The sequence below is a fragment of the Protomyctophum bolini genome (genome assembly GCF_963924005.1).
Source record: "Protomyctophum bolini genome assembly, chromosome: 4".
NCBI classification, from domain to species: Eukaryota; Metazoa; Chordata; class Actinopteri; order Myctophiformes; family Myctophidae; genus Protomyctophum; species Protomyctophum bolini.
Window position 1 is genome coordinate 41857772 of NC_137865.1, and position 15229 is coordinate 41873000.

General features: G+C 45.4%; 1 protein-coding gene across 1 annotated transcript in view; it reads right to left on the reverse strand.

The window, feature by feature from the left end:
- Positions 1-15229, reverse strand: part of met (MET proto-oncogene, receptor tyrosine kinase) — a 90274-nt gene that overhangs the window by 55390 nt on the left and 19655 nt on the right. Inside the window, exons 4-5 of the mRNA XM_080760951.1 lie at positions 6877-7080; positions 1367-1486 (exon numbers count right to left, since the gene is read on the reverse strand). Coding sequence (XP_080617077.1) covers positions 1367-1486; positions 6877-7080 — 324 coding nt within the window. The remainder of the gene's footprint in view (positions 1-1366; positions 1487-6876; positions 7081-15229) is intronic.

The window sequence follows — 15229 nt, forward strand, 5'->3', positions numbered from 1 at the left end:
TTTCTAATTATTTCACTAATGCCAAGAATGCTCCGAAATACACTCTGTGTGTACTTTGTGTATTGTGTGTGCTCGTGCACGCATGTGTGCGCGTGTGCGCGTGTGTGTGTGTGTGTGCGTGCATGCTTTTGTTATTATGTGGCATTATTCATACAGAGTTTGTCATTGTGCATTCATGTTGAAACGTATATTTATTATCTGAGAGGGTGTGTCGGTCTCAATGACCTACATCCTTAATCCTACTATATCTTACACTGTGCACACGTGCGTGCGTGCGTGTGTGCGTGCGTGTGTGTGTGTGCGTGCGTGAGAGAGAGTTAATGTTTTGTGCAAGAGAAGAGAGCCTATTTCACTCACACAATAACCTGGCCGACGCTGGGTTACCGGAACCCGAGCGCACGCTGATCAACACGTTGCGAAGCGCCATCCAGCAGCACAATATAGTGCAGAGTGTCAGTGTCAGCATGAGGCATCAGCACAGTAACACCGGGCAAGCTGACGGTGCGGTGCAAACCGCCACATTTTATGCTCGCATACTATTATACAGAGTGACGCACTGAGTCAACTTCACCAAGGCAATTTCATTGGCCCCAAAACTATATGGAATGAACTTTCCATTGCAGTCGGAACTGCAGACTCGCTCCCAATCTTCCGCCGTAGTCTGAAAACTCACCTCTTCAGACTAATCTGTCTAACCATCTAAGCCCGCAGCACTTTGCCGTTGCACTAGCCTCGACGACCTTACAGGTTTATGCAAAGGCTCAACGTATGTAATTTAGATAGCATATTATGTAGACACAGCATTCTATATTGTACAGCATACTCATAGGTTGATTATACAGATACTCTACTGTTAGACGGATGTTAGGTTCTTAGTTTTCCTATGATCCTTGATGACTATTTCTATCTATCGATGTATTAAGGGCCCTTCAAACGGAAAGCGAGGAACGCACACGTTGTTGCCTGGATCAACGAGAGGTCTGCTACAGGTCTGCTCAAGAGGGACGAGACAACGCAAGCGTTTAAAAAAAAAAAGCTAAACAGAATCCAGGTCTGATTAGCGCGTGCACGAAAAGAGCATGCGCGCAACAAATTCACGGGACCATGCTCCCGTAAATACGCTTGCGTTGTCGCCAGGTCACAGGTCTCATTGGAATTTGGAAATGAACTATCGGCGTGTTAAATCGCTTCACGTTTGAAAGGCCCTCATTTACCCTGTGTTGTTCTTCCTTACTGTAAATCGCTCTGCATTAAGAGCTTCTGTTGAATGCCCAGATTGTTCTAAATTGTAATTGTATGTGAAGTCACTGAGCCCAATGAACAGATTGACATTTTCAGCGACATGTTGTACCGTCCGTCCACCCACCTTGTTTCCCGTCGCCAGCAGCAGCGCTCCGTGTTCATGCAGCAACGCCACGCTGGCGGACACGGCGTGCGTGTCCAGGCGGATGTGCACGTGTGGAGACGCGTTGCGGGAGAACAACACCTGAACACACACACACACACACACACACACACACACACACACACACAGGGAAAGAAGAAGAGCAGGGGTCAAGGGTTGAGATATAGACATCAGCACACTTTTATCACACAAACATCTTTGACTGGCTTTCTCATCGCCAAGTTTTTGAGGACTTGAAGAAGACACGAGCCATTAACACTTAAACCTCATGAACTTCATTAGTCGTAGTTCCTCCAGGGGTCTGTACTAGAGGGCATGCGCATGCATAAAGCGTGTGGCAAGTCGAGTGGCGTTTAACATTGTTTAATGCAATCGGATAGGACTTTTCTTTTTGGATGTTTGGGCTGTCAAGGCCAGAAAGTAGTTTTCTGCCACTCAGTAGGCGTTCCCTTGCCGCATAACTTAAGTTCTGGGTATGATGATGATGATGTCACGCACATACCCTCTACTAGGCCCCATAATTCTTCCCCTCTACACCAAATCTCTTCACCACAAAAATGTTTTGCCCGGGAAGCAAATTAGTTTACGATGTTTATTTCTCAGGACGGCTGCGAGGTCAGTTGAGGACACCTGCTTAGGAGTGTTTTTTTGTTCTTACTAAGCCTGTATTGTTTTCATTGTTGTTAGTGTCCCAGTGGAACGCTTGGCAAAGCTTTACACTGACTGACCTACTGTACTCTACTGTCGCTGATCTAACCCATGCAGGACTGAGACCAGATCCTATCAAATGTCTTATAAATCATGACAGTTTTCTGGGAAAGAAAACCTATGTTTCTATGTCAGTGGTTTGTATTTGGCCTCTGACCTCCATCTCAAAATATGTTGTTCCAGGGAACCCCCAGAAGCAAAGTTAGGAGTAAAAAAACATTCGCTGCAAAATAATATATATTCAAAGAATTGCACCAACTTTCATGACTTTAAAAAAAAATGTAAAAGTGGTTAAAACGCTACAGCGCTCCCGTCCTAAATGCGCTAAAAGGGAAAAGCTACACCTGCGAGGCGGCTCTGAGTTCAACCACAATAATAGAACCACGGTCGGGTCGGGCCGCTGAAAACCCAACCCGGAGCCCGGAGGCCAAGCAGGAAGTGCACAGACAGAGACTCATATATATCGTGACAAGGCAGATTGTGGTCGGTAACAAGCCAGCGGTGTAAAATGCGATTTTCCCAAGGTAATAAAATAATACCTGCACTGAACAGGGCACATGATATATTATTTTAAATAGGCATTGTGCGAGGCCACCCTAACGTTTCTTTTTCCCTTTTTTTGGGGGGGGGGGGAGGTGGGGGGGGTGGGCGGTGGTGAATGGTAGCTAGAGGGCGTGGGACAAAAGAAAGATGGCTACCGGCACGGAGCCAGGAAAGAAGGTGCGTTGTTGTGTTCTCTGACATGTCAGGAGGCGTCTGTGTCTCCCGACAGCCAAAGGACCCATGTACATAGCACACACACACTTTCGCACGAACACACAAACACGCACATGCGCAGTCTCGCACGCACACACGCATGCATGCACGCACAAACATATACTCCCTTCCCTCACAAACTTTCCCTCCAAAGAGAAACATACACACACACACACACACACATTTAACATCTTTATTTGCATTCACAGTACACAGTACATACACACTATGTACAGTATCTCTCCATCTCACCCACACACAAATACCCTTATAGCCTCTCTCTCTCCCTCCCTCCCTCTCTCCCTCTCCCACACTCTCTCTCCCTCTCTCTCCCCCTCTCTCCCCCTCTCTCACTCTCACACACACTCTACACTTGGCACACCTGGAACAGAGTTGATAATTGGTGGCCAGGCCGTGCTGTAGAATAGATAGCCGCCCTGGGACGTGTCTGGGGAGAGAGAACAAGGCCCAGTGGAGAGCAGCGCTAATGGCTGTGTGGTCGTGGACTCTGGTTTCATCACACCTTTAGAACTCGGGGCTGATTTATATTTGGTCGCGAGCCAGTGTCGTGCAACCAAATATCTACTACGTATGGCACGATATCTCACAACGCCTGCTATAGCACCATCTGCGACGCGTTGTGAGCATGTAGATCTGCTATCGTCTGTACTGCAACCAAATGTACTGTGAATAAACTTTCACCCCCACCCTCATGCAAACACGCATGCACAGATAAATCATGCTACCACTTCACAGACTGCCAGTGTGTGGCTGATGTGTGAACATGTGAGTGTGCGGCATCATGCTTGCATGCATGTGTGCAGTCTGTGCGCATGTGTGCGTGTGTGTGTGTGTGTGTGTGTGTGTGTGTGTGTGTGTGTGTGTGTGTGCGTGAGTGCGTGCCCAAGTGAAATGTATTAAGCTTGACAAGACAATGTAGAAGATGCATTGCCAGCAGCGGCTCCAACTTCATCTCAGAGATGAAACAGAAACAGTGGGACTCCCAGTCCAACCCTCCCTCTCTCTCTCTCTCTCTCTCTCCCATACAGACTCTCTCTCTCTCTCCCATACAGACGCCTTCCTTCTCTCTTTCCTCCCTCTGTTTGACCCACAGCCCGTTAACAGTTACCACAGGGCTCCATTCTGACTCCCATTCTCTTCGACAACAGTAGCCGTATAATGCGCAGCCTTTCCTCCGGAGACAAAGGCCATAGAACAGGCCTTTCTCTCGGAGGTAATGGCTGGTGTGATTTGCTGTTTATTGTATTAGACACGGAGGAGGAGGAGGAGGGAGGGGGAGGGGGGGGGGGCTGATGGTGGGGGTGTGTGGCTCCATAAACACTGTTTTATTCGCACTGCAGCGATCTGAATGCCGAGGGAAGCACGTCCTGTGTTGGCATGGATGGATGCTTCTTGAGGACACACAGTCTCTCTCTCTCTCTCTCTCTCTGTCCTAGCATTTCCTCTTCTTGTCTTCTCCATGCGTAGCATTCCTCCATCCACCGGTGGCAGTGTAGGATATAGGCGCCGGAGAGGGGGGGGTCATTTGGGCCTGAATGTCCCCCCTAGCTGCACTATTGGGGAGTGACTATTGGTCTATTTATTAATTTATTGTCCCCCGACCGACCGGCGCTGCATGATGGTCTCTCTCTATAGCATCGTTGTTGTGTATTGGCTGCTGCCACCATCGCTGCATGCTCGCCTCTCGCCACAATGACCAGCTATAATATAATACCCTACGACGTACGACGTGCAGTAACTGCTTTCTGTATAGTCTCAACTCTCCATCTACAATATTGTGTCCCCCCCGTCCCCCCCCCCACACACACACACACACGTGGGGGACGAAGTTTAAGAATAACGAACAATTGTTGCAGCGCCACTATTTCACGGCGACCTTTGACCCCCAATGACCCCATGGTTGTTTTTCTTCAGTCAGTGTGTTCAGACTCCCACGCAGACGTCCTTCAGTTCCTTTCACTGAATCTCTACCTCCTCCTCCTCCTTCATGGCTCGCTTCTTTCCCGTACTTTAAGGTCCTGAAGACTGTGTCTTTCTTTTGTCGCTGTCCTTGCTGTCACGCACGCACGCACGCCTCTTATTCATGTCCTCACTGTATTGCATTACTGCTTGTTTTTTAATGTCGTTGCCTTGCTTTTCTTTTTTATTCTCCATTGTTCTGTAAAGCACTTTGAGCTGCATTTCATGTCATGAAAGGTGCTATACAAATAAAGTTTTATTATTATTATTATTATTATGGACTACACTCTATCGTTAAGATAAACATATTTTTTTACATTTCGTATTCTGAATTCTCTCTCTCTCTCTGTCTGTCTCTCATCCAGAGAAGCCCCACATGCACCCATTCCTCTGTATCAGGACAGCTGATATATCCCTTCCAGGCCCTCGTTGTCGTCGCGCGGGGAGACAATTACCTCCCAAATTCAACCAACTATACAAAAAAAAAACAAGGAAGGCAAAAAAAGAAATGAAAAAAAGAAAAGAAAATGCAGGGCAACAGCTGCAGGGCCTCGGCCAGCCGAACCGCCGTGTGAGAGAACGTGTCATCGATGCCCGTCGTTCACCATTAACCGTGCTGCTGGGCTCGTAAGCCCCTTCGACCCACCGTGCTCCCCCCCCCGCGCCTCTCTTCCGTGCAGCTGTCGACCCTTGTTCCATGTGCTGCTGTCTCTTCTTATTGTATTTCGAAAAACAAGCTGGGGAAAGCTGAAGTTTTTAATTCACTTGAATTCGGACGGAATAATGCATGCTTAACTGCGTTCTCTCTCTTCTCTCTTGTGGTCTGAGATGGCCCCCGAATGGGTCCTGGAATAAGGACACATAGCTACGCAAAGCTTCCATTCCCACAATAGACAGCAGCCCGAAAGCCTGAAATAGCATTCAATATTTACGATGAAAATCCAAGAGAAATGCTTGTTCTGTGAAAAGGGGCCCACGGTTGGGGGGGAAGAGGCCCCCCTATACCACCACCACCGCTGCCCCACCTTGACTAAAAGCAATCTCCAGGACCATAATCCTCCCTGATGAAAACGCCAGCTGTGTTGGACCATTATCGGGGTGGCTTTAAGGTACATATTATGTACCAACATACAGCAGGGGAAGGCTGGAGGCCGTAGACGGGCGCGTACATTGATAGGCAAAACCAAGCCTGTTTACCCAGACAGCAGAGCGGAACACTGTGGGTTCTAGGCTGAGTTGGGGGTTCAAAGGTGGGAGATTGTGCAAACATGCACAGCCCCTACAGCCCCCCACATGTCCCTCCCTACCCCCATGTCAGGGAGCACCTGTGACCAAGCCTTCTCCTATCTGCATAGGAGAAGGAATGGCATTTCCACCGCACCACCGCTCACCTAACCAACATCCTGCACCCATTTCCATACGCAGCGAGTGAGGGAGACCGCGGTGGGCCGCAAGCAGGTTTGGAGGGGCTCCGTCTGTTCATGCCTAACTGCAGATATTTCCCCATGCAAATGAAGGTGCCTCATGGGATCCTGTCAGCCTTTTTTAGGAAAAGCCTGTTTACCACAAACATTCACAGAATATGTTGTTGAATCTTTACTTACTCTGACAAGTTCCGTTAAGAGATCTCTGCTAAGGAACATTTGCTACGCAGGATTGTATTTGGTTATGTTTATTTGTTGAACTCTGACAAGCAGCAATTAAGAGATGATTTTTTCTCTAAGGAACATTTGCTACGGACTATGTTCAATTATTTGTATTATCTGATCTCAATCAATCAACCAACCAACCTACCTACTAAGCAACCCAATCAAATCACACCACACATCTTATCATCATCATCATACATCATCATCACATTCTGGCCAATCACAATTGGCGTCCTCACTCCCTCACAATTGGAGGGATGGGTTAGCCTGCGTCCCTCAAAACTCTCATGAGTTGAGGGGTGCCCACTGTGGCTGCCCACGAGACATCACGCGTGAAAGCCAGAAATGAAAACCCGGCCGAAGCCTCCGGACACTGACCTGGATGTGTCGTCCGTCGGCGGTGCCCAGGTAGGCCACGGTGCGGCCGGCCACCGGCGCCACACTGATGGAGGTGACCAAGGTGTTGCTCAGCTCCTTGTGCCAGTACTCCAGCCTCTGGACGAACTGGGTCACCTCCAGGCGGTACTCGCCCTCCTTCCCCTCGCGCGTTCCCTCGTGCAGGCCGCAGTCGTCCGAGGAACTCTGTGTGGAGAGAGAGAGAGAGCAGACAGGGTAGAGAGATGAGCATTTTTATAGAGCTTTTCCAAGTGCTCAAAGCGCTTTACGATGGTTCATTCATTCATACATTGGGAGGTGAAGTGGCGAACAGTCGACGCCAGCGTCCTCACTTTCCACATTCACACACCAATTGTGGCGAGCTCACACCGACCGACTCATTGAAGGCAGTGTAGGGTTCAGTGTCTTGCCGGGATTCGAACCACCGACCCACGGATCATTGGACGACCTGCGACACAGCCGCCCCCACAAGATATCACACGGGTCTGTCCTCTTTCATATCCAAGTCCCCTGAGAGCAGCGTTAAGAGGCTGCTCCTAATGGAGGGGCTCAGTGAGCATGGTCTGGTCCGTACAGGCATTGGAATGGACAGCCTCGCAGACAGCAGGAATCCATGGGAACCAGTGAGGAGGAACACTGTCTACATTGGCAGTGCTTTGAGTTTCACAAACCAACCCCTACCACTTTTGTCCTTAATAATATAATTGAAGTCACGTCAAGTCAAATCAAACTTTATACATGCAGAGTATGTTTCATATCACTGTCGTTCGGCGGGGAGGGAGGGAGTATAATATGACCCACTGTTTTCTCTATTTGTCCTACCCTCTCTTGTTTGGTTTTAGTTTTAGAATCATGGTTTCTTTCGCTTTCTCACCGTAACTACTGTAATTATGAGACCGCTGGCTTGCACAGGTTGTTGTGTCTGAGGCTCATGGAGCGTTCAGTGAAACTCTAGAATCTGGACCAAGCTGTGCTGCTCAGGATCACCCATATGGAAAAAAAAGTAGAAGAAACATATATGTTGTCCTGTTGCCTCCAATAGTAAGTATTTACATTTTTTATGTATGTCATTTACATGTATGTCATGTAAAGTACATACTAGATTTTATATGTGAACTCTTGAAAGTGGCACCTTTCATACAATCCTCATATAAGACAATAAAGTGAATCATGTATGAATCAAGTAAACAACATGTATGTGATCTATGAGGTAAGTACATGGCAAACTGTATTCTCCTTACATGTTCCATACAATGTTTGTAGTTTTAAATTATATGAGATATATCCTTTCCATATATAAAAACAATACCATTATAGTATGTATTTTATAGTTTGTAACCATTTAATTTACAAGAAAAGTATGCTTCTTTTATATGATTTTTATAACATTGTTATATGTCAGCCAATACATTATACCTCGTAGTTATAAAAAAAACATATGTTTTATCTATGACTATATACAAGTTTTTATATGTGAAGTGTATGATAGGTATAAAAAACATATGCGCTATAGACCCCTGGGAGATAGTTGCTGAGATAGAGCACCACACCTACTATACCATCAACTCCCAATTCTTCCCGCATCACTTGCCGCACCCAAGCTGTGCTACTCATACGCTGAGTTGCCAGTGCCCAGGATCGAACCCACGAACTTGTGGTCTTAAGGCGAGAGCTCTACCGACTGAGCTACCCAGACACATCCTGACATATGTGAAGTGTTTGATATGCTCTCTTTATGTTTTTTGTTTTTTTTAGAAGATTCTTATAAGTTACCATAGCAGTATAAAATAAAATGCATTGGGAGGGACATGGGGGGACATTGGTGGTGACACTGGCTGGGGGGGCACTGGCTGGGGGGGGGGGGGCATCACACTGGGGAGGACACTGGCTGGGGGGGCATCACACTGGGGAGGACACTGGCTGGGGGGGCACTGGCTGGGGGTCACTGGGTGGGGGGTGTCACACTGGAGGGTCACTGGCTGGGGGTCACTGGGTGGGGGGTGTCACACTGGGGGTCACTGGCTGGGGAGGACACTGGCTGGGGGGGGGCACTGGGTGGGGGGATCTTAAATAATGTAGGAGTCATAAAATGTAAAAGGGAATACAACTCATTATTTTGTCATCTCATGTTATTTCATTGTAAGATTAGGTTTTGTTTAATGTGGATGTCTCTGTGACATACATGGCCTGTATTGTATGGTTTCTATACAATATCCTATCAGATTTTGGGTTCACTGATGTTTGCCCAACTCTACAAGTTTGACAACACACAATTACTAAGGATTTTGTATGTGGATTTACTGCAGTAATTATTTATAAGTTCATATATATTTCAATTTATACTAATTTACTAAGAATATTGTATGTGGATTTACCGTCACATATAGTTCTTATAAGTTACAAAATTATATAGGTTTCACTTTACAAAAACTTACTATGGCTCTTATATGTGCTTTGACTGTTATATATAGTTCCTATAAATGACAAAATTGTATAAGTTTCACTTTACAAAAACTTACTATGGATCTTATATGTGCTTTGACTGTTTTATATAGTTCCTATAAATGACAAAATTATATAAGTTTCACTTTACAAAAACTTACTATGGCTCTTATATGTGCTTTGACTGTTTTATATAGTTCCTATAAATGACAAAATGATATAAGTTTCACTTTACAAAAAAATACTATGGATCTTATATGTGCTTTGACTGTTTTATATAGTTCCTATAAATGACAAACTTATATAAGTTTCACTTTACAAAAACTTACTATGGCTCTTATATGTGCTTTGACTGTTTTATATAGTTCCTATAAATGACAAACTTATATAAGTTTCACTTTACAAAAACTTACTATGGCTCTTATATGTGCTTTGACTGTTTTATATAGTTCCTATAAATGACAAAATTATATAAGTTTCACTTTACAAAAAAATACTATGGATCTTATATCTGCTTTGACTGTCATATATATTAACTACAAGTTTCATGTAAAACATATACAAATTTAGTAATTTTTTTTCCATATGGGCAGACCTTTGAGTTCAACAGTATGTACGCACGCACGCACGCACGGACGGACGCACGCACGCACACAGTGGTGGACGAAGTTCTCAACCTCAGTACTTTAGTCCAAGTATACTCCTGGTCAAGTATTACTCAACTACTACAAGTGTGCTTGAGTTGAAGAATTTACACAAGACTTGCCTTTAAAGTAATTCAAAAGCACATGCTTTAAAAAAAAATACAGATATCGCTGTACTGAATTCAAGACAAACTTTTCAGACATTTTCAAAGATTTCCAAAAAAGTCAAAATAGCAGATCTACAACCTCGTAGTGTGTCACAGTGCAACACCTTTTGAGTTTGCAGATTTGCCTTGAGTGGTTCCTAGAAATTAAGTAGAGTCAAAAGTTCAATAATTGTGTCTTTGAAATGTAGTGGAGTGAGTGAAAAACAGTACTCAAGAAAATTTACTTTTTTTACTGTCCCACACTACAAGCACAAATGCATGCATGCATGCACACACATGCATGCACGCTTGCGCGCATGCACACACACACACACACACACACACACACACACACACACAGCTCCTACCCAGCTTTGACCCCTCTCCGTTTCAGTGTTGTGTATTTAGTCACGGCCTGCTGTTCCAGCCTCGGGTTTCATTAATTATTGATGACCCAGCGGGCGCTGGGTGGGGTGGGGGGTGGTGGGAGGGGGCTCATTGAGCCCTTAAGGTCCTTGACCCGTACGCTTGACCAGGACCAAGATCACTGATGTTTTCCTAACTCTAATGGCTGCTGACCTGGCCTTTACAGGCAGCCTTTGAGAGATGGAGTGGGTCTCTATACAGTGGCCGATTCTGATGAACAAGGAGGACAGATCTGAGTCAGCATGGGCTTTATTGTCACACGTCACAGTCACGGCCCACAGGTTTACAGAAGTACGGAGGTGGGTGGAGTTCGTCTTTGTGCAACGTTCCCATCGTATCGTTATTTACAATAGAAGAAAGAAAAGGAAGAAGACAGAAGTACACAGAAGTAAGAGAGACTTCCAACTATCTGAACCTTCAAATTCAACCTGAAAAGGTGGCTAAAAACAATTTAAATCTGTAATCATGAGTAACTATCAGCATTATTTAGTATTTATCACCGGTGTCATTTCTCACTTCACTTTGCAGTTGTTCTGTCCCCTGTACCATGTTGATCTGTTCCTGTATTGTACTGTACTGTATTGTGTTTTTGTATGGACATATAGTGTTGGGTGCTTGCACATGCGCACACATGGCATCAACGGATGGTGTTGTGTGCAGGCACACTACACTCTGTCTTTCTTTTATCATTCATTTTTAAGAGCCTGCCCAGGGACTACAGATGAAATGTAGCTTTGGCTAACTCTGGCCCATTTACATTGAGATGAAAACTGACATGTTGATTAATGAGCTTTGTCCCTGTCAAAGAAATAAATAAATAAAAGAAGAAGAAGAGTGGTGGGGGGAAGGGGTTAAAGGAGATCAAACAAGAAAAACAAAATTAAAAAAACAAAATACAACATTGACATTATTTACACGGTACCTGAGATAAGATATAAAAGGTGCGTGAGCATGGCGGCAGATGTGAACTGTGCACGATATAGGCCCACTTATCAACATTAGTTCAGGGGCTAGGAAGAAAAAAAACGAACACGTCAGTGCGTTGTGTTGTGCATGGGATTATGTACAAAATGGTGTAATCTGTAAAAAGTACAGCAGGTCCATGAGGAAGAACAAAGGGACAAACATGTCTTTACGATTATTGTGGCCTGGTTCATTTGAGGATAAACGTCAATATTCATTATACAAATGTATACAGCATGTCAACTTTGGTATTATGGGTATTATTTTGATAAGCATCTGTTCATTGCTGCAGGAAAGGGATTTCGTCTTCGCTGTACAAAATATTGGAAGAGAGGACGTGTGTATGGTCTTCGTTTTCATATCCCGTACTGTTCCGATCGCCTGTCGACCTGCAAACACTTCCCTGCTGGGTGTGAGTTTTATTATTTAATCCCAAAACAGCCCATCTTTCTGCCATCACCTAAGAAAGCAGAAAGAACAGCTCCGGGTATCGCGTTTGTGATCCGAGTCCAACTCGCTGCATGGTTTTCAGCGCTCGGGCAGTAAGGCGAGCTTTGAAGTTGACAAGAACAATGGAGGAGTAATAAATCAGATGAGAGGGTTGACTTTTCTTTTGGGGTCCAGTATCGTTACAGAACACAGACCAACATAACAGGACTGCACAAAAGGGAGGAGAGCCAGCCAGGGGGACACCTGGCCAGTTGACAATTATTAGCGCCACTTCAAAGCTCAGACACTTTGCAGCTTAGATTAGATTGCTCCAAGGCTGAGTGACAGTGGCTATCGACAGAGAGAGAGACAGAGAGACACCAGCGCGCTGTTAACCCAAGGCAAACACCAGAGATCTGGAACCCCAGTGAAAGTTGAGAGTTTAGACGCCAAGTGCACAGCTGTGACGTGGTACAGCCAGCTCATGTGTCACTCCTGAACCTACTTGCTCCGGACGTTTCAGAGTTGGAAAAGTATAGGTGACTCTCACTCTCTGTGTGTTTGTGACTGTGCGTGTGCGTGTGCGTGTGCGTGTGTGTGTGCGCGCGTGTGTGTGAGAGAGAGAGAAAGAGAGAGAAAGAGAGAGACAGAGAGAGTCCAAATGCACAGTTTTGGCAGCAAAATAGGTGTGGAGTTGTAATCAACTGAGGGACAGCTAGTGGACAGAAGAGACAGGTATATCTGTCTGAACAGGGTCAGACAGTTGCTGTTATGTTTCTGTTTGTTAATTTATTTTCATCGTTACTGTATTGCTTGTTGTTCATTATTGTTGGGATGTTTGTTGTCGTCGTCTCTGTGTGCGCAATGTTGACTTTTGTTTTGTTGTATGTATGCTTTGGCAATGTAGAACATATTTATCATGCCAATAAAGCCTTTTGAAATTTAAAATTGAGAGAGAGAGAGAGTAAAGCGAGGGGGCTTGAGGGAAGTATTGGCGCAAATCGGATACTGAAGAAGAGCTTCTGTCTGAGGTGTTCTTGGACCTGGATCAAAAATGTAAAAGTGTATGATTAGAGAGAAGAAGAGATAAAGATGTGAGGGAGCGAGAGAGAGAGAGAGAGAGAGAGCTGGAGGGGGCAGAGTGCACCCCGACGACCCCGTCCTGCAAATGATGGACAGGCGGTCTTTGAGGTGTGTCTACTGTCATCGTGCGTGCGTGCGTGCGTGCCTGCGTGCGTGTACACGTTTCACTCTCTGCCATGTGTCTACGTCTACATTGTCTACTTCTGTCCAGGATCCGTTGGGCCAAATGAGATCCATCATAACTCCCTCCGTCTGCACGCTCGGCTCAGCCAAGCTGCATATGAAAAGCATGGGAATCCGCCAAACGCCTGGGCCTCTCTCACAGCTCCGATGAGATAGAGACGTCATCGCCACAAGACACTGCACAGATTACGGCCACGACGCAGCTACGGCGGCGTGGGGATAATTATTTTTAGAGAAAACAATCAGGCTTTTTCAGGGGTGTGTGTTTGTATTGTAAAGACTGGAGAGATGGCCGATTGGACGCGGAGAGAGTGAAGAGGACTTGAGTGAGGGGCATTCCTCGGTGCTCCAGCGAAGGTATTTCTGAGGATCAAGGGAACGAAATTGGACGGTCGAAAGGGCTGTTTTGACAGGCTTCGTTTGAAGCCCTGCCGCTTATTATCCTTGGCTTTCCCTTGGCAAGGAGTCAGAGAACGTCACACACTGCCACGGAGGCAAGCTCTCCACTCAGGACAGATTGTTAAAGCATGGCGAAAGCAGGAATTCTTCATTTCCAGTTATATTGGCCGACGCTCTTCCCCTGGTGTGACTTGACTTGCAACAAGTGCAACCATAGAATGACACTCCAGTTCCTCCATCAAAATAAAACATCCAATGTTCCAACATCCAATCAGAGGCAACGTATTTAAATCAGACACTATACGAATCTCAAATAACAACTTTAAATCCATAATCCCTTTCTAAAAAATAAATAAAAGCAGTTAAAGTTCACTCTTACGTTTAAGGTAAGAGAGTAGTGACACGCGAAGCGGGTGCCTATGGGCGATAGTTCCAAACATTGCTCCTATGGCTGTAACTATCCCATTGAGATAGAATGAGCACTTCCGCATTCCATTGTTACAATGAGAGTCAACGGGAGTGTCATTACTCTCTTACTAGATTACTCTGGTTTAAGGTAAACAATCCGTTTCAGTTTCTTTTTGGGAGATTTATGGTCGTCGGCAAGTGCTCCTGATGTTCTACATCTCTCCCAGCACCTCTTTTTTTTTCTTTTTAAATCGATGTGTTTTTCCGCCGTAAAAGTTTGGCCGCGGGGCGGATAGGTGAGACACCGTACACCTTTTGCCCCACACTTAACCAGGAGTCATTGTCCCCGACACAACGGGCCAACGATAGGGTTTCTCCAGCAGCGCTCCGGTGTTGCAGAGTGCCGCGCCCCGTGGCGTTCCCTTGGCAAAGTCAAGAGGGGTGTGAAAGAGGATCCTCCGTGAGCCTAATGTCGCTTTTCATACTCTCGCCGTGACCCCCCTTCAGGAGCAGAGACCCTCCTTCAGGCAAGCAGGGCCCCCGTTGGAGCAGACCCCCCTTAGGGCCCCCGTAAGACATAGTAATGCCTGCCTGGGTTATAAACTGGGGCTCAGTTACCAGTGGTGGGAAAAAGTACTCAATTGTTTTACTTAAGTAAAAGTATCAATACTGCAATATAGAAATGCTTCGTTACAAGTAAAAAGTCCGGAATTCAAAATGTATACCTGAGTAAAGTCAAAAAGTTGTGCAGAATGTCTCATTTCAAATTGTTGTAATGTATGAAATGTAATGTATACCAATCGTTTGAAAAGAGCAGATCTACAAGTTCACAATGTGTTGCATGGCGACGCATTGTGAGCTTGTAGATCGGCTATTTTCAAATGGCCGAAATGTACAAAGGGCTGAAGTGGTTAACGTATGTTTTGTAATAATATTATTCAAATTCTACAAAGTAACTATAGTAACTAAAGTTATATTCAAATAAATGTATAGTTGAGGGAAATACTCAAGTAAAGTACAAATACCTCAAAGATTTTAGTTACTTTCCCCCACTGTCAGTTGCTCACAGACAGAGCAAGACGTGGAAACGTGCAAATGTGTGAGAACCGTTTTGGATCCATAAGAGAAGATTACAGTATGTTGTTGATGCCCAGAGGACAAGGACCGGACACTACATATTTAATTAGCTTATTATGAAAAAAAAAGCGCTGG